The sequence below is a fragment of the Lissotriton vulgaris genome, chromosome 10, assembly GCF_964263255.1.
Source record: "Lissotriton vulgaris chromosome 10, aLisVul1.2, whole genome shotgun sequence".
Taxonomy (NCBI): Eukaryota; Metazoa; Chordata; class Amphibia; order Caudata; family Salamandridae; genus Lissotriton; species Lissotriton vulgaris.
In genome coordinates this window covers 177,194,280-177,217,593 of record NC_141698.1, presented here as the reverse complement: position 1 = coordinate 177,217,593, position 23,314 = coordinate 177,194,280, and the positions used below count along the sequence as shown (strand labels likewise).

The window sequence follows — 23,314 nt, the reverse complement described above, 5'->3', positions numbered from 1 at the left end:
CTTATTCGTCAGTGAAATCTCAGCCGTGAATGAGCGCAAGTGAAATCCCTCTCCCTCGTGTGACCTGCTCTGTGATCATCACTTAACAGCAGGGTTGGACTAAAAAAAAGATGGCCCAGGCAGCAAACAAGCATTGGCTAGCAGATCGGTCTGCCTCGGCTAACTGGTGCCATTGCCTCATGCTGTATCCTATGGTGGGCAGAAGCAAAATGTGAATGACACGTGAACAAACCAATGGACGAAGAAGGCTGGTCAAATGCCCCTCTATTTAAGTATATGTATGTTTGTTTTTATTCCATGAAGCGGGTGAGACAGCAAATCGTCTTCAAGCTGTCTCTAGCAAGACCCAAAAGGGGAAACGGGCCCCCATTCAGAAATTATGATTTACGACTCTATGAAGCACCCTTTCAGTAGCAGAAATCTGTGGTATTTTGAGAAAACACACTGCAACTGGTGCATTGTAACGCACTGAACCAATAGCAGTTCAAACTTTGATCGAATGTTCTCTTTACAAGGGTTTCAGTGTGGGCCTGCTGGCTCAGTTGAAAAATGCACCCACTGCACGGGTCTGTGTTTGACCCAAAAGTCACAGACACACTTCTGGCAGATCTGCAAATCCTTTCGCCCTTCTGAGATTGATCAGCTAGTGCCATTGAGTTGGAGAATAATCTTCAGTAAGCTGCCAGTAGCGTCAAGAAACAACATTGGTTATTTACCCCAAAAGGATCTCTTGGTGCTATTAGCGGGTCTACTAGGAACTTGGAAGAGCACTCTACCAATTCGCCTGCTATCTTATCATCTTATCTTATCATCTTATCTTATTTTCTATTATCTTCACCTTAGCTGATCTTATCATTATCTCTGTCTTACCTGTGTCACTATCATATAGTATTAGGTATTATCGTATCTTATCTTTATCTCTGGCTCGTCCTCTCTCATCTCATTTTATTTTAGGTGTTATTCAGAGTCTCCACTAGAAGGAAGGGTTATAGGTAAATTAGCCCTCTTGAGGCGCATTAATTAGCAGGGTGCTTGTGTGTCCCTGCGTCCAGCCTATTCGCCCTCTTGCTGGCTACCCTACAGTACAGCCTCAGTAACTTCCCTTCTCATGTATGTATTCCCTCCTACACAGTAATTTATTTATTTATTTAGAAGTTTTCTATAGCGCTAACAAGACCCGAAGGTAGCAGAGCGCTTTACAGTAAAAGGAATGAAAAGGTGGACAAAAAGACACATAACAAATAAAGGTGATCATCAAATGACAATTAGGGGGGATGAGAAGTTCGTACAGTAGGACTTCTTGGTAATAGGATACAGAGTTATCACATAGTTCTGGGGATGGATGTTGATCCTAGTTACCCAGGACCTAGGGAACGGATGAGGAACAAGGATTTGAGTTGGCTCTTGAATTCCGCATAGGACGGTATGGTTCTGATATGCGGGGGGATAGAGTTCCATATTTTGGGGGCATTTCCTGTGAAGGAGCAGTCCGCAGTTTTCTTCTTTCTGGTTTTTGGTAGAATGAGCAGCAGGGAGTTGGAGCTTCTCAAGATTCTACTTTGGCCAGCTTTTGTGAGTTTGTTTGCCAGGTATTCTGGTTTTCCGGTGTGGAGGGCCTTGTGGGTTAGGCAGGCCGTTCTGAAGGTGCTACGCATATCCACCGGGAGCCATTCAAGTTCTTTGAGTGCAGGGGAGATGTGGTCGGATTTTTTGCATCCTGTGATCATTCTTGCTGCCGCATGCAATGTTGTTTTTAATGGAGCCAGGTGAGATTCGGGGATGCCTGTTAGGATTGAGTTCCCATAGTCCAGTCTAGATAGAACTAGAGATTGCGTGGCTAGTTTAAGGTCCTTGTTGGGAATGAAAGGTTTGATTTTGTTCAGAAGTCTGAGGTTAAAGAATGCGCTTTTTGCCGAGTTCTTAATGTGATTTGTCAAGGTTAGTTTGGGGTCTAAGGTGAAGCCCAGAGATTTTACGGAATCAGCTAGCGTGAGAGAACCTTTAAGAGCATCGATCGACTTCAGCCACTCGATGATTTGAGGGTTGTCTTCTTTGTTTGAGATGAGAAGAGTTTCGGTCTTGTCGGGATTGAGTTTCAGGTGATTCTTTGTCAGCCAATCTTGAACATCATTTAAGACGGCATTTAGTCTGTGGATGTCGTTAAGTGAAGAGGTTTCCAGGTAGATCTGTGTGTCATCCGCGTAGAGGTGGAAGTGAATATTGGCATTCCTGAGTAGTTTGGCGAGCGGTTCCATATAGATGTTGAAGAGCTGAGGAGAAAGTACTGATCCTTGGGGGACACCCTTGTTGACTTGCTGGGATTCGGAGGTGAAGTTCTTCATTTTTAGGTCTCGCCTGTCGATGCGCATGCGCATCGAGCAAGCGAGACTATGGGGGCTTATCCACTCTTTGTCCAACTTGCAAGGAATCGTGGCGATTCCTTGCAGTGCCCGTGACTTTTAAGCTCAATGCGCATGCGCATTGAGCTTAAAAGCGCGTGCACATGCCCCGCAGCCGCCTGCCTTGCCTACTCTCCCGCCCCCTCACTTCTTGATTGCACCGCCGCTAGGCCGTGCCCCCCCTACTCTCCTCCTCCTACTCTCCTCCCCTCGCCGTCTGTTCCCGCACTCCTCCCACACCCCCGCTCCGCCCCCTCCCCTGCCTGCCATGTCTACCTGCCTTGCCTACTCTCCCGCCCCCTCACTTCTTGATTGCACGGCCGCTAGGCCGTGCCTCCCCTACTCTCCTCCTCCTACTCTCCTCCCCTCGCCGTCTGTTCCCGCACTCCTCCCACACCCGCGCTCCGCCCCCTCCCCTGCCTGCCATGTCTACCAATGGGTTCCATTGAGAGAAAGCCTCCGTCCATTGACCCTGGAAAGCTTCCATGATGGGACCGTTGTAATCTTTTCTTGTATGAGACCCTTGAACGACTTGCATCAGAGGACTTTGTATTCTAGTTTGGATCATCTAATACTTTGTACCACGGAACAATGGAATATCGGAGTCTGTTTCTATGCGCCTCGAACTCGTTTTGGGTTTAAAACGTTTTAGCCCTTTACAGAAAACAGTGGCTGCTTCCCTGCAAGGAGTTGAAAAGCTTCTCACTGGCTCCATAGGATAATGTCCTGTATAGACCGCTGAACTCTCTCCAGCAGGAACCGTGGAACACTTTGGCAAGGTGACATTTCGTGCACTTTTAGCATTAGTGGCCGTTGAATACTTTGCAGAGTAACAATGGCCGATTCATTGCTGGGCTCCGGCCGTGAGCAAAGCCAGGGCTCTAACCATGTTAAACGCCTTCCTGGGAAGAGATGATGCTAAAGGCCGCTTATAGCCGGATGTCCTCGCTCCCACCCCCTCCTCCAATAATGTATGTTTGAAGGCTATTGATTCATCCACGCATTCCTAGGGCGACGCATCGGTGTTTTCATGTTCACCGTGGAATGCTAGCGCCACCCACTGGGATGCTCTGGCCATCAACAATTTGTTTGACAGCATGTGACACTCTCCCGGAAGTGCTGCAGGCTGTGCTGAAAATAGTTAGCAAATTAGCAAGGATATAAGGTGCCAGTGGGTCATCCGGCCACTTTGTCTATCAGGAGTCAGCGGGCGGAGCTGAGGCCGAGAGCACAGACCGGACATCCCGAGCCAGCAGCCTCGGTCTGACATGGAGCACTGGGTGCGAGTACTCGCTGCACGCTCCCTTCAAAGTGCTGCTTCTGTGCCTCTTAAAAGCGTCTGGCCATCAACAATTTGTTTGACAGCATGTGACACTCTCCCAGAAGTGCTGCAGGCTGTGCTGAAAATAGTTAGCAAATTAGCAAGGATATAAGGTGCCAGTGGGTCATCCGGCCACTTTGTCTATCAGGAGTCAGCGGGCGGAGCTGAGGCCGAGAGCACAGACCGGACATCCCGAGCCAGCAGCCTCGGTCTGACATGGAGCACTGGGTGCGAGTACTCGCTGCACGCTCCCTTCAAAGTGCTGCTTCTGTGCCTCTTAAAAGCGTTAAAGTGCTTGTTATCATACCGTTTGGCTAAATTACTATGCCAGTGCAGGTGAACTGTACAACCAAGTAATTCGCGTGTACAATTCATAAAGTGTGGTCTACAAATATAGGTGCAGGAAATCCACGGCTAAATATGGCAATCTAGACAGCGCCGTGAAACGCCTCCTCCAGACACTGATCGCCAAGAACGAACCAGCTGACTTGAGAGAGTGGCGTGGTGTAAAGGTGAACTTTACTACATGATTTCAGAAGCTTGGATCGTTACATCTGCCTCATCTGCATATATAGCGAGCCACCCATAGAAGACACTGCACTGGTGAGAGGGTGCTCCTGGGAGGACGAGTGCTGCCCTGCCAAAGAATAGTGCCAGCACTGCCCTTTCCTAGTGTGGCCGCTCTGCTGAGGTGTGACTCACTGTTTCCTTGAAAGTACAGCAGCGCCGCTGAAAGGTGTCAGTACTGTTCCATTTAAGTATGGCAGTGCTTCCCATTCACATTATGTTCAACTGCAGAACTGCAGAAAAGTGTCAGTCCTGCTTAACTTCGGATCCTCATTTTGAGTGCTGTCGACAAATATCCGTAGTTTGTATGTGGGGTGAAAAGCGCTGGTAATTTTTTTGTCTTGGGCCGCTCCTGGCCCTCTCTGCGCAACAGTCTTCCGTCACACTGCTGCCTTTCTTGTGTGTTCACAGTTCGTGGTGTCCTAGGAACGCACTCACCTTTGACAAGTGCGCACCCTATTGCACCTGTGTCTTTGTAATGTCTCGCCCGAGGCCTGGAAACAGCCAAGCCAAGCCTCTGTTCTACGAAAGCGGATTGTGCCACGTCATGATCACCCTCACCCTCACTCACCCTCAACCCCTCACCCTCACCCTCACTCACCCTCAACCCCTCACCCTCACTCACCCTCACCCTCACTCACCCTCACCCACACTCACCCTCACTCACCCTCAACCCCTCACCCTCAAACCTTCACCCTCAACCCCTCACTCACCCTCACTCTCACTCACCCAGCCTCAACTACTCCCCCTCACCCTCACTCACCCTCAACCCCTCACCCTAACTCACCCTCACCCTCACTCACCCTCAACACCTCACTCGCCCTCACTCACCCTCAACACCTCACCCTCAACCCCTCACCCTCACCCTCACTCACCCTCACCCTCACTCACCCTCACTCACCCTCACTCTCACTCACCCTCACTCTCACTCACCCTCACTCACTCACCCTCAACCCCTCACCCTCACTCACCCTCACCCACCCTCACCCTCACCCTCACTCACCCTCAACCCCTCACCCTCACACAGTGCAATAGGTCTCAGACCATTTCAGTTAGAGCTTTTAGAAATGTTTATGCCTTTTTTTATTTGTAATTCTTTAGCATTGGCTACAGGAAACAAAAATGCTAAACATTTACAAAAAAACCCCATAAACAATTCTAAAAGCACTAACTCTAATGGTGCGAGACCTATTGCATTTCCAATGCTTGTTATTATTTGCGAGCGGTTGTGTAGAAAGGAGGAAAACCACTCGAGAACTACCTCGCCGAGGCCAGCTCTTACTTGCAGAGTCTTGATGAGGAGCTTATGGTCCACCGTGTCGAAAGCTGCGGATAAATCAAGGAGTATGAGGAGGCAGCATTTGTCAGCGTCAAGGGAACCGTGAATGTCGTCTATGATGTTCAGCATCGCGGTTTCTGTGCTGCGGCCTTGTCTGAAGCCGGATTGGAGGGGGTCTAGGAGATTGATGTTATCCAGATGATGAGTCAATTGCAGGAGAACGCATCGTTCCAGTGTTTTGGCGAGTAGAGGGAGGTAGCCCGCCTAGGCTACATTAACAGCCCATGGGGGCATTTTTGGGCCAGTTATTCTGTCAATAAGCGACCTATTGACAGGTAGACCTCTCCAAGCAACCGGAGCAGATAGACAGGGTTACATCCGTATGTCGAGGAAATACCACATTAAACACACGTGCTGGCACGTTAACATAGGCCCTGCACTGTTCAGCCATCACCGCTTGAAATGGGGAGGTAGAAGAAGAAGCGTCGTTTTCAGATGTGTGGCGGGTGCAGTGGCCCCGGGGCACAGAGAGACAGAGGCCTAAGGGGCCCTGGTAGACCTGGAAAGAGGCTACGAGCCCGCATGTTCAGCAGATGGTGACTGACACAGGCATTGAGAGGTGCCTGTTGTGCTGCACCACACTTGTGGGTTTTGCAGGCAGAGCCACCAGCACTGTGACGCCATCATGCAAATGTCAGAGCCAGCGACAGTGACACTGCAGGTGTGGGGCAGGACTTGGCAGGTGACAGGACGAACGCAGTCTGCGCTGAGGCACGCCCTGCGCGTGCCGCCGCCTGAGGCGCACAGACACAGGTGCGTCTCGGCGGCGTTCATCGGAGCGAGCATTGTTTTTCTGGGCTTAAGAGTTAAGTGCTGAGGCCGCTGCCGAGCGGAGAAGCCGTGACCTAGGACGGCACGCGCCCGGCCCGGCGAGGCAGGCCCAGATTCCCCTGAGTGGGATCACCTGCCGTGTGCGCGCGAGCCATGAAGAGCGTGCGGTTTGCGCTGGATGGAGGAGATGGAGCGGAAGGGGTAAGTGAGTGATGGGGCAGAGTGCAGAGGGGAGGAAGCACTCTCACAGGTCTCTTCGAATGACCCCTCCGAATGGAGTCAGCCAGGGTACGAAGCAGGTGGCATTGAACCAGTGCGGTTTGTGTAGTTCGTCACAAATAGTAAAGGATAACCTGCCCTCACCTTCTTGTATTGTCGTGCATTTTATTCTTGTCACGTGTATCTCCCCGCCTCTCTTCCTGCGCTGTTTGCCAGGGACAGCTGCAGCACTAAACTTCGCAGGTGTCCAGAGAGGAGATCTTTTTTCCACCCATGCAGCTTTTTCAAACGCGTCACATGCTACATTTGCTCAACAGCTGTTGATCCGGCCAGCTGCAGGCGAGAGACTCAGGATATGGACTGTACCTCCTGAGGTGACGTGAGCTGAGCAGCGAGGCCTGCATGATGCACCTTGAATCCCATCCCTTTCAGTTGGTTCTAGACACAAAGGGTGGTTCAGTTCTTTAAAGCTCCCAATCGAGTAGTTCAGCTTATTTCTATGCACTCCCAAATTTGACAGACAAGGCCATTGAGGTACAGCGATATATAGTTTAATCTTCCCAGCATCACACAGTATAGTCAACCGAGAATCACGTGAATACAGATGTATCAACGTAGAGCATGTTTCCAAAAATATTTTTCGATATCAAGTAGTAGCTCTCAAAAGAATCATGTGAGCGCAAATAAAACATCTGTTCATTGAATCAGGATCGTTTAATTGCTGAAGTCAAAATTTAAGGGTTAGGCATGGGGCACGCAGTGCCTAATATGTGCCCTTGCAGGTGGTGCACACCTGACCTTTTTTTGGGGGGCCTTGGGCTTATTTTCCTCATCAGGTTTTGACATAGAGCAAAAGAGAAACAAACTGAAAATGCAGAAAGAAGGAAGGGGATAAAGTTAAATAGAGGCAAGAAGTCTAGGCAGCTGAATAAAGAGGCAGGTGGAATTAAGACTAGGTAGCTTTGTCATTCAGCATCCCCAGCCTTCGGTAGTCGTGGCAGCGGGCTTATAGAAAATTTTGCAACCCAGCACTTATGTTTTTTTTATTACTTAGGCATTGGGGGCATTGGCGTTCACAGCAGGGGGCCTGGAGCTAGAAATGCATGAAGTGTTCATCATCCCCGATAACCTTGAAGGGTCAGAGAAAGACCAATTGGGAGGTCGTTGATTTTTTCTTCTTGCAGAATATTTTTGAGTGTCCAAATACAAGCTGTTAAATGTCAGACAACTTCTCATGACAAGGTACTGCTGATTCTTACAACATGGAAGACCAGTGTTTACTTTTTTGGGACACCCTGGCTGGACCACAGGACCGCGTGAAAGGACAGGACGACAGCATTTAAAAGCTTTTCAAAGCATTTGTAAATTCAATATGTGCATTCTCTATAAGCTAAACTTACCACATGTTTAGGAGATTTAAATAGCATAGGAACTACAAATTAGGTTGTCTTTAAAATATGAAATGTGATGGGCACAAGCATTTTTCGTGTGATGTACAGGTTAAAAATGGCTTTTATTTATTATTTCTCCACATTAAATATGTCCTGTTTTCATTCAAAATTGTCACAATTACAAAACAGAAAGAGCGCTATAATTTGTGACATAATGCATAAGTCTAGTGTATTTTGTGGAGTAAATTACATTTATCTTCCACATTACATATAGTTGTTTTATACCGTTTGCACACCAGTCTAAATAAACAATAATGGAAAATCTGATTCCTGCATATGTTGCCACTTGGGTGTATTTTGAGTCGTGCAATTGAAGCGCTTGGGTGGTGTGGTTTTACCGCATAAGCGACAAGAAAAACCATATTGCCGCACTCAAAAATCTTGCCCTAATTACAACAAGAAAAACGCTGATATAAAAATACACAGTAAAAATGTACACAAGTATACAGTAAACTGGGTACCAGATGTTTTAGGTCGAAAACACTAAATTTGGAGATAAAGGGTGGCCAGCGAAGCTTTAGTTAGTCTATCAGGGTTTACCAACCACATAAAGCTCTGCTCTACTTCAGCTATGTAGTGTTTCATTTAACTTAGAGGTCTTGAATGCTCAACATTGCTTCAGTGTGGCACATATTATGATATTTTTGGGCCTATCATATTCCCTCTGTTTGGAGTGTCATGCCGCCTGTGAATTACCTATGTGGTGCTCAAGAATGGTTAATAATCAGCTTCTGGTTCTTCACTCTTATCTTTCAAAGGCTCATGGTTTTTTTACTATAAGTCGTGCACAAGAAATAAAGTAGTTGCCATACTCTGCAGACTGTAAATGCTCTATAGAAGATTAAAAACAATAAATGTATTTTCTAATATTTGGTGTGGGTAAATTACATATTTGTAATCATATTTAGTACACTCACACAAATATTAAGTGAATCCCAAGTTCCCCGTGGTATTATTAACAAATGGTAAACAGCAGAAATCAATATTAACCAAATATCGGAGCAATGGTTAGGCTCTGTTGGATGGTAGGCAGCCCTCCCCATGGATAGTTACTGGTTGCTATTCTGCACCAGTTTGTAGTTTAATGGCACCGAGCTCCCCTTGCAGGCCAATGTCAGGCAAGGGTGGTGGTTGTGATACCATCTTTGATCCATTGTAGGAGAAAAGGAGGATGGTTCAGGCCCAGCGGCTGTGAGGACCTTGACAGGGTTCCGCTTGGGCTCTATGTGTATCCGTTGATCCAGTAAGCATCTGATTTCTTGTTTAAGAGGTTGGTGGGGTTGTTGCAGTTGAATGCTGTTGTGGTCAGAAGTCGAAGTGCATGAAAAAAGTATGGGAGCTGTGATGCTGTGTGCAAATGGGGGCATGGTGAGTGAGTGTTGGGGCGACGTCAAAAGGCATGGCCAAAATAACTAAATATTCGGTAACTTTTTTCGGTCTTTCACCTTCCAGTAACTACATATCAACAAGCACTGGCGTTGCCAATAGGTCTCGTAGTAGGAAAGTTGGAGCTATTACAATTTCAAATAACAATGCCTTTTATTTTTGTTTTCATTTTAAAAACATAAAGGGCTTTGTCATTTACAAAACCAATAGCTCCAACTTTCCTACTGCGAGACCTATTGTGCACTGCACAGTGTGGGTGAAAGTGGCACTGCGTGTGTGTGAGTGGCTTTGAGTGAGTTGCGTCGCGTGGGTGAGTGGCATTGCATGTGTGAGTGTTGTTGCGTGGGTGAGTGGCGTTGCGTGGATGAGTGGCGTTGCGTGGGTGAGTGGCGTTGCGTGGGTGAGTGGCGTTGCGTGGGTGAGTGGCATTGCATGGGTGAGTGTGGCGTTGCGTGTGTGAGAGTGGCGTTGCGTGTCTGAAAGTGGTGCTGCGTGGGTGAGTGGTGCTGCGTGGGTGAGTGGCGTTGCATGTGTGAGTGGCGTTGCATGTGTGAGTGGCGTTGCATGTGTGAGTGGCGATGCATGGCATGTATGAGTGGCGATGCATGTGTGAGTGGCGTTGCATGTGTGAGTGGCGTTGCGCGTGTGAGTGGCGTTGCGCGTGTGAGTGGCGTTGCGTGTGTGAGTGGCGTTGCGTGTGTGAGTGGCGTTGCGTGGATGAGTGGCGTTGCGTGGGTGAGTGGCGTTGCGTGGGTGAGTGGCGTTGCGTGGGTGAGTGGCGTTGCGTGGGTGAGTGGTGTTGCGTGGATGAGTGGCATTGCGTGGGTGAGTGGCATTGCGTGGGTGAGTGGGCGTTGCGTGGGTGAGTGGCGTTGCGTGGGTGAGTGGCGTTGCATGGGTGAGTGGCATTGCGTGGGTGAGTGGCGTTGCATGTGTGAGTGGCGTTGCATGTGTGAGTGGCGTTGCATGTGTGAGTGGCGTTGCGTGGATGAGTGGCGTTGCGTGGATGAGTGGCGTTGCGTGGATGAGTGGCGTTGCGTGGATGAGTGGGGTTGCGTGGGTGAGTTGTGTTGCGTGTGTGAGTGGTGTTGCTTGGGTGAGTGTCGTTGCATGGGTGAGTGGCATTGCGTGGGTGATAGTGGGCTTGCGTGGGTGTGAGTGGCGTTGCGTGTCTGAAAGTGGTGCTGTGTGGGTGAAAGTGGCACAGCGTGGTTGTGAGTGGCTTTGCGTGAGTGAGTGAGTGAGTGGCGTTGCGTGGGTGAGTGGCGTTGCATGTGTGAGTGGTGTTGGGTGGGTGAGTGGTGTTGCGTGGGTGAGTGGTGTTGCGTGGGTGAGTGGCGTTGCATGTGTGAGTGGCGTTGCACGGATGAGTGGCGTTGCGTGGATGAGTGGCGTTGTGTCGATGAGTGGGGTTGCGTGGATGAGTGGGGTTGCGTGGATGAGTTGCGTTGCGTGTGTGAGTGGTGTTGCTTGGGTGAGTGGCGTTGCGTGGGTGAGTGTGGTGTTGCGTGGATGATAGTGGGCTTGCGTGGGTGTGAGTGGCGTTGCGTGTCTGTAAGTGTTGCTGTGCGGGTCAAAGTGGCACAGAGCCTTTGATGTGGCCTGGCGCAGGAGAAATGCTGCTGCTGCTAATTAAATATAAAAAGTGTTTAGGGATTCACGGCTGCCGAGAGTAACAAGGCAGTGCTGGGAGGGGGGCTGCGCACCAACGGAAGTGCTCTGGTTGCACGGCCTGCGGCTGGCCGTGTGAAGTGATAAGCCTTTGAAGTATTTGTATCAAGAAAGGGGAATAAAAGATGGACGATTTTGGGGGGGTCCAATGCACGCGTCCTAGAAAGTAGTCAACAAAATAATTGTGCAGAGTTCCCAAAGGGGGCCAAAGAAGTGGCTCAGAATGACATTTCTCTCACTAATTAAGAACACACAAGTGCATAGTGTGAACCCTTGTTGGAAAGTTTAGGATACCTCACACAAGTAACCGGTTGGACAACAACTGTCATCCCATCCGGTGACCGTCCAGCGTCATCATTGGCATCCTGCTCCTACGGCAGGCTGGCGGTGCAATGCCCGTCGGGTAGCCCAGGAGGGCTACACTTTAGTGGAGATCTTTTTTTCCTGCCAACGGGTGTGTGAATGTAAGGGGCCTAAATAAAGTGCAATTGTGAGCGTGAGTGTGAATTCTAAAAAAAGTCAGTCGAGTCCATTAAGCAATTTTAATAGTGTGGCTCACTGCTTTGTTAAAAGGGAATAAGGGGTATTAAGGAGTGATGGGTAATCTGATCAATCCTTATTCAACCCTTAGTGTGAAGTTGGTCAACATGTTTCTTGCCTAGACGGCAATTCATCAGGACCTATAAAGCTCATAAATTGCTAACGGTCCCTCTGATTTCAGAGAGATCGGAGATACGACCTGTACGTTGTCGCAGAGTTAATGTATTCCTTGGGGACCTATCAGGAACTGGGAAGGAAACAAAACAAGTGGTTACTCACTTTGTTCACTCTAAGGCCTGTTGACAACACGTGGTCCCGAGAGCGGGGTGTCCTTGAGTGGTCTAGGGGTGTGGAAGGTGGAAACCCCCATTTATATATGGTGTGTCCGTGAGTGAGAGAGAGTAAGGTTAAAAGACAGAACGTGGGTCGCTACGTCCTGTGAGTGGCATGCTTACTAAATAGGTGGCATGCTTCATGGTGTCTAAATATGCCATGTCCGATCTACACATCAGGTTTTGATGTGTCAATTACACTGTTAGAAGATCAATGTTTACTTATTTCTTTCCCCAGCATTGTAGTGAAGTGTAGGGAATGTAGTCAAAGATGACAATTTCAGTAAATAGCTCGAGCACAGAAAACACCGTGACAGTTTGACACTCTGTGGAAAACGTCAATGCTGACTAGCGACGTGATATATTTACATGATAGGTGCCGACTGGTCATGCTTGCCGAGTGGAAGCAGGCACAAACAATACACTTACCCGCTAATCCCTTGGAGAAGGCCACCTCGGCTGACCTGGAGGGGCCAGCAACCAGCGAGGAGAGCCTGTAAATAAATCAAAGGGAACGCGGGAGAAAAGTCAATTACAAAGCAGCGCTGCTAACTGCGGGCAGAAGCGCCGTGTCGGAGACCGGGCGCCGAGAGCACAGCTCAACGCTCGTCTTGGTCTAGGAACAGGGCGGGGAAGGAGGGAAGGGGGAACAAAAGGGAAACAGCGTCGGAAGAGAGTTTCTCCCGTCTTACCTCGTTAGTTGCTAGAGGAGAGCCTCTAGGCACCTACCCCTCCCACGTCGCTGCCGATTGCAGGACAGCCGGTAACAACACGGGATTCCCGGCGAGGCAGATAAGCGTGGGTTGCGCGCGCGCACATGGGGGCGTTTCTTTCAAGTTGCTGTGGCAACGTCAAACATAGGTCAGAAAATTAGTAGAAAGCGAAGAGGCCAGCGCTGTGCTCATGTGTCGAAACTGGGCGCCATCTTAGATAGGGACCTCTGGAGGGTGGAGGTACTATGATGAATGCTGGGTGAGTAGATACCCAGTACCAATGTTAAAAAGCGAGGAGGTCTGTGTTAGGTCGGATTGGTAAACAAGGGCGCCATCTTAGAGAAGGACTCATGAACATTAAGGATAAAATGAATATAGCTGGAGAAAGGACAATGTAGTCCGAATCAGATACTATCTGGCTAAACTCGTCCATGGCACCGCATCGTTGAGGCCCAGGTCATCTGTATGTAGACGGTGTATCCATTTTTGTTCGAGTCTAAAGAGAGTTTGCTGATTGACTGATGGTAGGCTTTCAATGACAGTCCATCGGATACTTTCTATGGAATGGTTTTGCTCTTTACAATGTTCATAGAGTTTGGTGTGAGTTTTCAGGCAACGTATATTACTGTTATGCTCCATTATACGCTGTTTAACAGGGCGCATTGTCATCCCAATATAAAGTTTCTCACATGGGCATATGAGAGCATAGATACATTTGGAACTGTTGCAGTTGGTGTGCTTGTTATATGTCCAAGTGAAATCTCTTTGTAGTTTGATAGTTTTTCCTTGGATGGTCTGGGGGCACACCACGCAGGAGCCACACCGGTAGTGCCCGGTTACCGGAGGAAGGTCCCAGAGGGTGTTTCCTGGTTGGGTACTGGTCTTCTTGGGGCGGGTATGGATCAGAGTGTCCTTTAAGTTAGCTGTCCTTTTGAATGCAAAGCGAGGGCGTGGGAGCTCAAGCCCTGCAGAGTTGAGAATGCCCCAGTGAGAATTGATAGTCTTTTTTATGAATGTCGAGTGCCTGGTAAAGGAGGTTACACACGTGATCATCTCATCTTGTTCTTTAGGGTGAACCTCAAGCAGAGCTTCTCTGTTGTTGTTTAGTGCTCTTTTGGTTGACGTTTTTAATAATCGTGTAGGATAACCCCTGTCCCTTAGCTTGTGTTGTAGGGTTTGAGCTTCTTGCTTGAAATTTTCAATGGAACTGCAGTTTCGCCGGAGGCGAAGAAATTGGCCGAAGGGTAAATTGTCCCTAAGGGCCCTCGTGTGGTGGCTGGTGTAAGGAAGTAGACTGTTCCTATCAGTCTCCTTTTTGAATAGGGTAGTGCTGATAGTTGTTAGCTCAAGAGTGATGGTCAGATCCAGGAATGGTATAGATTTTTCGGAAATGGTGCCCGTGAATTTCAAGAATGGATCTTGTTGATTAATCCAGACACAAAAGGCCTCGCAGGAAGGCCGATCCCCTTTCCAAAATACCAGAATATCGTCGATGTATCGACGCCAACAGGTTAGATTGTCACGGAAAGGATTTAGTTCTGGGGGATAGATACAATTCTTCTCAAATGTCGCCATGTAGATACATGCTAGGCTCGGTGCAAAAGTCGAGCCCATTGACGTTCCACGTATTTGATGGTATAGTTTGGACTCATATCTGAAAAAGTTCTCAGTGAGTGCAATGTGTGCCAGCTCCATAATGAAGGCTATCGGGGTAGGTGACACCCATTCCTCTTCTCGCAGCAGAGAGTCGACCGCCTCCAGCGTTGCTTGTTGGGGGATGTTTGTATACAACGCTTCAACGTCAAGTGTCAGGAGGAGGTCGATGTCTTCCCTTCCATCCATGTCGGAGATTAGGCGTAACACATCTCTAGTGTCTTGTAGATAAGACGGGATGAGTTTGACCAAGGGTTGAAAGAAGGCATCGCAGAATTGGGAAAGGGGCTCCAACACTGAACCAATGCCCGACACAATTGGTCTCCCAGGGACCGGGGTGGTACCCTTATGTATTTTTGGGAGGGTGTAAAAGTATGGAGTTACCGGGTCTGTTGTTACTAGAAATTCTGCCTCTTTCCTGCTGATCCACTCATTGGTTTCAGCTTCGATGACTAGAGCCATAATGGTGGTGGTCAGTCGTTTAGTGGGGTCCTCCATCAGAGGTCTGTAGTGTGTGGTGTTGGCCAATTGGCGTTTACATTCTCGGTCATAGTCGTCGTAGTTTTGTATGACCGTGGCTCCCCCTTTATCTGCCTGCTTTATGACAATCGAGGCGTCCTTGCCCAGACTATTGGCTGCCAGTCTTTCCGCATTAGAAAGATTATTGAAGGGTGTGATGAACGGTTTGTTCTGCAAGTTCCTCAGGACCGCTCTCTCAAAGGTCAGAACTTCGGGTGGTATCATCCCATCAGTGGGAGTAAAAGTAGAAGGTTTCCTGAGACCTGTATCCTCACTAGGGGATTCCGGATGATTGGCAAAAAATGCTCGAAGGCGTATCTTCCTAAAGAACTGCTTAAGCTCAATCATTTCCTGGAAAGTGTCTGGTGTAGGGGTAGGAACAAAGCCTAGGCCTCTTTCCAGGACGTTTATCTCCAATGGGGAAAGAGATCTTTTCGATAGATTGACGATCAGGCTCGTTTCCCTCTGGATGTTGAGCTCCTGGTCTCCATTGCTGTCGGTGCCGACGTCTGGTCCTGCCACTGGACTCCCTTTTGCCCGCCTCGCTTTCGCCCTCTTCCTCTGCCCCAGCCTCTGCCCTGAAAAGGTGGCGGATTGAAGGGGTAGAATTGCGGGGGGCTTTGTGGAAAGAAAGGGTATTGCCATTGTGGCGTCATATTAGGCGGTCCATGGAACACCGGTCCTTGGTGATAACCATGTTGCCAGGAACGTGTTGGTCTAGTATTCCTTGCGGGGTAGCCGCCACTCGAGTCACTACTTGTGGAGCCGCGTCTGTTGTCACCGCTGGAATTTTCATCTGACGAATAGTTACTCTTCTTCCCTTTGTAGTCATCTTTAAGATAGGGGTATACTTTTTCTTTTTCGAATTTACTAATATCCTTCTCCAATTTGGTTGTTTTCTGTTTAAGTAGGAATTCGTGGTGGTCAGCCATTTCCTGGTTGATCTCGGATAGTTTAGTCGTGAAAGCTGTTTTATTGTTCTTTGAGATAGCATTCTTCATGGTAGCTTCGAGGGCAGAGATTTTCTCCTGTAGTGCTTCAGATAGGCGTTTCGCAGTCTGGCTGATCAGAAATAGGAGGTCTTTGGTGCATTTCCAGGAGACCTGGCACCAGTCTACTTTGAAACGTTTATCATCTAGAAACAGTCTGGGAATGATGTTAACAATTAAGCCTTGTGGTGCTATATTGCTCCTCAAATACTCTGTCATCATGATCCCATGGATAGTTATTCTTATAAGTTCCTTCTTCATTTCTGTTAATGTGGTCCATTCATCAGAAGATGCGCCAGAAGTCGAGGCTGGAAGAGCGTTCAGTAGTGATGGCGTGTTTCTCAGAGCTTCAGCTATGGTATCTTCGTTAAAACTTAAGCCCTGGACATCCTCCATGTTGTCAATCTAGGTGGGATGTGGACTCGACTGACTTTTTTTAGAATTCACACTCACGCTCACAATTGCACTTTATTTAGGCCCCTTACATTCACACACCCGTTGGCAGGAAAAAAAGATCTCCACTAAAGTGTAGCCCTCCTGGGCTACCCGACGGGCATTGCACCGCCAGCCTGCCGTAGGAGCAGGATGCCAATGATGACGCTGGACGGTCACCGGATGGGATGACAGTTGTTGTCCAACCGGTTACTTGTGTGAGGTATCCTAAACTTTCCAACAAGGGTTCACACTATGCACTTGTGTGTTCTTAATTAGTGAGAGAAATGTCATTCGGAGCCACTTCTTTGGCCCCCTTTGGGAACTCTGCACAATTATTTTGTTGACTACAAGCCTTTGAAGTACACAGGCATGCTGTGACGGAGGTGTGAGAGGTCTGGCAGGGAACAGATGGCCTGGCTGTGAAGCAGGGGGCGGGGCAGCGCTGGGGAAGCCTGTGGGAGGGTGATTGATGAGACCTATTGGCAACGCCAGTGCTTGTTAACCAGAGCCTCTTTGCCGCACTGCGGCTGCCTCCATTTTCAAAGTCACCGGGCGCTTTCTGAACAAGCAGGCCGGCTCCATTGCAAAGTATCAGGGCTGCTTTTGTAACGAAAGCAGTTAGCAGCGTAAATCAGCGCCAAGCACTGGGCATGACCTTTTCTAGGCGCAGATACTGCCTCGATTCCACCCAGACGCCGCGGCTGCAGTGTAATATTCCAAAAACACTTGAAACAAAATGCCACTTCAAAGTTTATATTGTTTATTCTTGGAGGCAAAGAAAATACGAGTTTGCCCGTTCAAAACCAAAAAAGCACGGGGGCCAGAATCTTTAAGTGACCTAAACTGGAAATAGTTTTAGTACAATAACTGTGGTAGTAGAAATCGTTTCAGCCAAAAGGCCTGGTTGCAGCTTTGTTTTGTTAAACAGGGTGTGTTTTAAAGTGAGGCGTTGGGGCTGGAAAGTTTTACGATCGGCCTGAGAAGAGAAATGTCGAACAAAGACAGTATTTCACTGCAGGCTGGCAGACAGCTGCGGAAGGTATTTACAACTTTACTGCAGTGCGGCACTGCGCGCTGCTGCGGCCAGGAAGTGAGGGGGCAGGGGGGTTGGAGCAATCCGCATACACATGTAAATTGGAAATGTGGTGCAATTTGTAAAAATTACCATGATCCAAAGTGTTTCTTGAGATGGGATGGTATCTGTGAGCGATGTCTTCCTGAATGTACATGGAGTACATTTTGAATTGTTGTCTTCTGTGTGGCTTCTAACCCCTACATAAAACAGAGCTATTCTGCACTATGTATCTGCCACATACATGTATGTCTAGTATAGCAACGTCCTAGCTCCAGACTTTTGCAAATTAAAAATAGCGAAATCTGTTTGCCAACTGATTACTAATAATATGTTAAATGTTAAAATGGTGAATTGTAAACATTTGGATATGTCCACATTTCTGTGGAAACAAGAGCGCCCCGTTGTTTCTACATGCAGAGTCTTGCCGTGCATGCCTGTCACGTAGTCCTGCAGCAAAAAAAACCCCGCACCTACCACGCACACCTCTTTATTCTATAGAAAATAAAATGGCGTATTGCAAGCAATCACTGGAAATACAATGCCTTGATGTTTCTGTTTCCAATGTCTTGCTCATCTCGCACATATTGCAAACGCGCACAATCGGGAATATTTATGCAAATGCATCTGCATACTTTCATATACTAAATGCGTACGTCTTGTAGGGAGTGGGGTGTAGGAGGGAGTGGGGTGTAGGAGAGAGTGGACGACATATATACATTGATGGACGACATATATACATTGAGGATATGCAGGGTGAGAGAAGGGAGCAGGAGAAAAAGAAAATATAGAGAAAGAGAATGCGAGGCAAGAAAGGAGACAGCTAGAGAAGGGTAGAAGGGAAAAGTAACAAGAGTAGAGTTGGGAAGGAAAGAGCATGGAGAAGGAAAGTCAGGAGGCAAGAGAGGGAGGGAAATGAAGAAAGAGTGGGAAAAGAAAGAGATGAGGCGCGAGAAAGAGAGGGATAAACTCAAGAAAAAACGTGGGAGTGCGAGAGATAGCGAGGACAACCAGAAAGAGGTCGTGGGAGGCGATGGAGAAACAGAAAGTGAATGAGCGAGAGAAGCGCAGAATCACAGAGAAAATAGAAAGTGGTAGAGGGCAGACCCAGCTGGACTGGATGAGAAGGGACAGAAAATAAATCGGCTTTAGATGTAGGAAGAAAAGAAGGGAGAGTTAGAAATACTCTGACAGGCGAGTACATGAGAACAGTACCAGAATGAACAAATGAAGGGAAAGAACAGTGACTGCAGCAGGCAGGATGGAAGGTCACGAATGCTGCTAAGGAAACGGATGCAGTTAATAGCTGTACGTGGGGAAGCACGGGAGGGAATATTGTTGCCCTTTGATGTGCTGTGAGCGGCCGGGAATGAATGATTAGGGGAGGAGAAGTGGGAAACTGAAAGTACGGCCGGCCTGCGGCCGGCCATGAATAATTAGTGGAGGAGAAGCCCTGGCCGTGAATGCGCGTGCATGTTTGCTCACGTGATTCACGTGAACTGCAAGAAAACCGCGGGGCTGAAAGCCCTTGGTTTGAAGAGGATTTTGCCGACATGAATTCTCGCTCCGCTCAATGCGCTTGCGCGCATTGATAGGTCGCGAGACCTAAAAACAGTACAGCATGAAAAAGAAATGCAGTCAAAGTAATCACTGGGAAAGGCACTATCGTACATTATGCAACCTCTATTAGTTAATGTACTGCAGAGGTCTGTGTGTAAATAGAGAGCCACACAATGAAACCCTGCTTGGTCCAGTGGAGAATAGGGACTTGTGTATGGTTAGTGCTACGAGGTCCCAGTCTGTGATATAAAGCACTGTCAATATGTCATTATTTTAAACTTACATTACAGACAGTAGAATATAGGCTGCTATAAAATGCACAAAAGGTTTAAAATAAATAAGGGCTTCTAAGATAAAGATTTTAGTAGCGGGGGCGGGCGGGAGTGGATAGATGGCAGGATAGGAAAAGAAAAAATAAAAGAAATAAAACCACTTACCTTGCGCTCACCCCAACCCCGACTCAGAGACGCAGCGAGTGCAAGGAAAGTGGTTTTATAATTTTTATTTTACTTTCCCTATCCTGTTTGTCCACTTTCCCACCGCCCCACCCTACCGCTGTTACCTGTGCCGGCTGCGCCGGCACACTGTATGTAGTGCACTTTTTTTCATGACTGTTCTTTAAAAGTACACACTTTACAGCTCAACTGCCAACTCCCTTGGAATACTATTAAAAAAGAATACATCTTTGTTATCAACAACCTTCAAGTGATTCCATCAATAAAAGCCAAAACCGGCTGACATTTGCAGATTAACCAGTTGCGCACATTTACAGGCACCCTGGCAAGAGGCTTGTTTAGCTGTCTGGCCCTTCCTCGGTTTTACAGTCCTGGAGAGAGCCCCTGCCTTACACTCCAGTTAAAGCATTTCAACTGTCGGAATTAAGCTTCAAGGGACGGTTGCCTTTTCATAAAAAGTAGGGGAGCTGTTTTTCTTAAATTAAAAAAAGCATGGGTGCATCGTGCCCCTCAGATCCCGCCCACTTCGACCACTGGCTATGGTCTAGTGTAAATTCATCAGAGGTTGCCTGAGAGGTGGAGGGGATGCTGCAGCACGTCCTGCTCCTTCACCTCTTGTTCGTCGCTGTAGGAGCATTGGAGTAGCTCTGAGGTTTCTGGTCTCTCTAGCGCTTTGCTTTGGGCCTACCAAACTACCTTTGTTCATCATTATCGCATGACGTTTTGGAGCTATCAATATGACCTTAATGGTTCTTTCATCTGTCGATTTCTGATACTTTAAGGTACATAATGTAAAATTAATATCTCTATAGGCCCAAACTGTTTTATCAGCTAATGTTAGGTGATGGTCAGTCGGGGACTGCAGGTGGGGGGGGGGTCTGAAATGTGTTTGGGTGGGCTGTCTGTGGGTTGTGTATAGGCTGGCTGCTCGTTGTTTGTGGAAGGCATTGGCTGCGAGGGCCAAGTTCCCATTTCAGTATGGCCTGGTTGCATGTTAAGTGCGGATTGATTGAGGGTTAGTTTGTTAGTTACATGCTGGCTGAAAATCGAGTATAACTTATTATTTATGTGCTAATTAGCTGTGGTTGATGGGATGGCTTATGGCTGGGATTGAGTTTTGTGTGGGTTGACTGTGGCCTGTTTTAATCAGTAGATTGATGGTTTGCTGAGGGCTGATGGAGTTGGTTGACTGTGGGTTGATAATGAGTACAGCAGGGGTTTGTCTCTTCCCCGATAATTAACCTGTGGTTCCTTTCCTGCTCTTCCAGATTAAGGCTGAGGCTCGCAGGGTGGCAGAAGAAGAAAGGAGAAGAATTGAGAAGGTAAATCCTAGTGCCCCAAAAATATTATTTATGCATAACCATAACATGACAAATTAAGTTGTCTCCAAAGGTTTCACTGTGGGCGGTAGGACAAGGCCTCTGATATTCCTCATATGTTTATTTGAAAAGAATGGGGGAATGTCTTAGAGATAAAGTTTTTTATCAGACTGATCGACTTATGTGTTTGATTTGTTTTGGGAAGTATGCTGTAAATAATCATTTGTGAAAATGAATATTTGCTTTTTGAAGTAATGATTTACAAAGGAGATGTAAAGAGGGATGTCCTCTGAAATGCTCAGGAGTAATATTTGGTACCATTATTTTGTTTATTGATTAAACTGATTGTTATATACTTAATGAACCGATTCAAAGAAGCAACAACAAACTAAATGCAAAAAGGAAGAATTGTAAAATGTAGATATGATTTTAGAGTGACTGCAATAATTGATATGATCTTTGTCTTGGCGCACAAATATAAAAAAATACTCACACTGGTCTGTTTTTTCTTTTTTTTTTTTAAACATCTGTTTATTCATTTTTAGATTTTTTTGTGCTTATATACGTTAGATGTATAATGCTTGCTTGACTTTACAGGAGGTTAACAGTCTTGATTTACTCCAATTATTTGTTTCAGCCATGCTTTCACATTTTCACATATAGTGTGTCGCTTCAGCAAAGTTACCAATGACTATGTATATATTCAGCCAGGCTTTAAATCTGTTAAGCCCTCCAAATAACCAACTGTGCAACAGGTTTTAGCATGAATAACAAGAACTTCTGAGCATTCAAGTTCAATTTTGTTTCACCGCATGATATGAGTTGACTATGGCTTACAGTTCCCCCTTAGATTTACACAATACTATAGCATCGAAGCAGATATTGTGTGCAGCATTACACATACAGCTCGCTGCTGTTTGGTATTTTTCAGTTGATTTATTTCTGAGAGGGGTGGAACACATCGCACTTGCAGCAAGCAGGACATACGTTGCTAATGTGGTACTTCTAATGTGTAAATGGTTATTGCGTGCATGATGGTATGGACTGTCACTACCAGCACTGTACCAGCAGTCCCTTCCCCCAACTCTCCAATCCCAGGAGCCATAATAAGCGGGTGTGTGGAGGTAGGAGAGGAAATACTGCAGGCCTACCCTGTCTCAGGGAGGGACTACTGGTTGCGACCTCCCATGTGGAATGGTGGCTCCAGGGGAGGTAGGAGCTGGGGTCCTCACACCACCGTCTAGTGACCTTTGAAACTCCTGCAGTATGGCTTTACTTTGTGCTGTGATAGGTACTGTTTAGAGGCCACAGGTGTCTTCTACCCAGAGCGCTTTGGCCGTTGCCCCCTGCCCTAGCCCATACTAGAAGCGATTGACTCCACGCTTATGCCACAGGGAAGTCTGTTTTTTCCCACTTTTTGGTTATCAGGCGCTTTTCAGTTAACATGCCTGGATTGAGAAAGTGAAAAGTGGCTTTTAGCTTCTTGCCTCTAGGGTAGAGGGGCAGTATGCATTCCTCTCAAGTGTGATCCAGCCGGCGATCCGTGGATCACAGATTTGATTCCAGTAAGTGTGCAAGGATGAGCAGGCCCACAGCATGTGTAGCAAGTCAGCTCCTAGGTGCTTACATCTGGGGCACACCCCACCTTTCCTCCCATAGAACTTGTTAATTTTGTCCGGAGTGAGATAGGCCCTCTGGGGTATATAGTGTTGGATAAGCCTAAAGCGTGAGTTAAGCGTAATGTGCGTAGGGCTGAGCACCACCTCTGTCCATTCTCTGTCTGTGAATGGGCATCCCCTATCTGCCTCCCAATTCTGTCTAACAAGCGCTATTGCTACCGCTGTGTGGAGCCAGAGTGACTCTGCAAACCATCTGAAGTTGCCTGCCCCTGCCCATGACATGTAAGTATTGCACAGTAAGATGCGTGGGCTGCTCTGGACTCATATCTCCCCATCTGCCTCCAAGTGTTGCTAGAACTGAGTAATATTGTAAGAACTGCCCAGGTGGTAGTTTGTACGCCTCCGTCAACTCCTCATATGGGAGAAGATCCCCATCTTGATAAAGTTCTCCCAGCATCTGTACCCCAGCAGCTAGCCAGGTCTCCAATTCTGCAGCAATTACTGGACCGTCTCTATGAGGTGTACTCTAATGGCAGAGTCAGTGGATACTGAGTTGTTGTGCGTGTTATATACAAACTTCTATGTTATACTTTATGAGCAACTTGAAGCAGAAGCTGCTTAGGAGGTTTGATTCTGGCGCATGGGTGGAATATGCAGAGTATATCTCCTATAGACCAAGATGGGCACTCTGATGCAGTGTCTGATAGCTGTAGCCCCGCCACCCACTGAAGCTGCAATATCAAATAGTATTGTTGCATGTTAGGAACCGCTAGGCCTCCTCCGTTAGATGGGAGGTAGAGCTTCGCAAGAGCTACTCGACAGCTGGATCCATTCCAGATGAATTCCCTCATCACGGTCTCAAACCTCCGAAAAGGGGTCGTGGCACATAGACAGGGAGATTGGTGAAACAGTATAACAGTCTGGGAGGTACCACCATTTTCGACAGCTCAATGTGGCCTGTAACCGACAGTGGTAGCGTGCTCC

The 23,314-nt window shown here is 47.6% G+C and overlaps 1 protein-coding gene across 1 annotated transcript in view; it reads left to right on the top strand.

Moving 5' to 3' along the window:
• The window catches only part of MYO15A (myosin XVA), a 1,716,372-nt gene that overhangs the window by 574,969 nt on the left and 1,118,089 nt on the right, over nucleotides 1-23,314 (top strand). Inside the window, exon 27 of the mRNA XM_086939741.1 lies at nucleotides 20,661-20,714. Within this exon, the coding sequence (XP_086795867.1) occupies nucleotides 20,661-20,714 (54 nt within the window). The remainder of the gene's footprint in view (nucleotides 1-20,660; nucleotides 20,715-23,314) is intronic.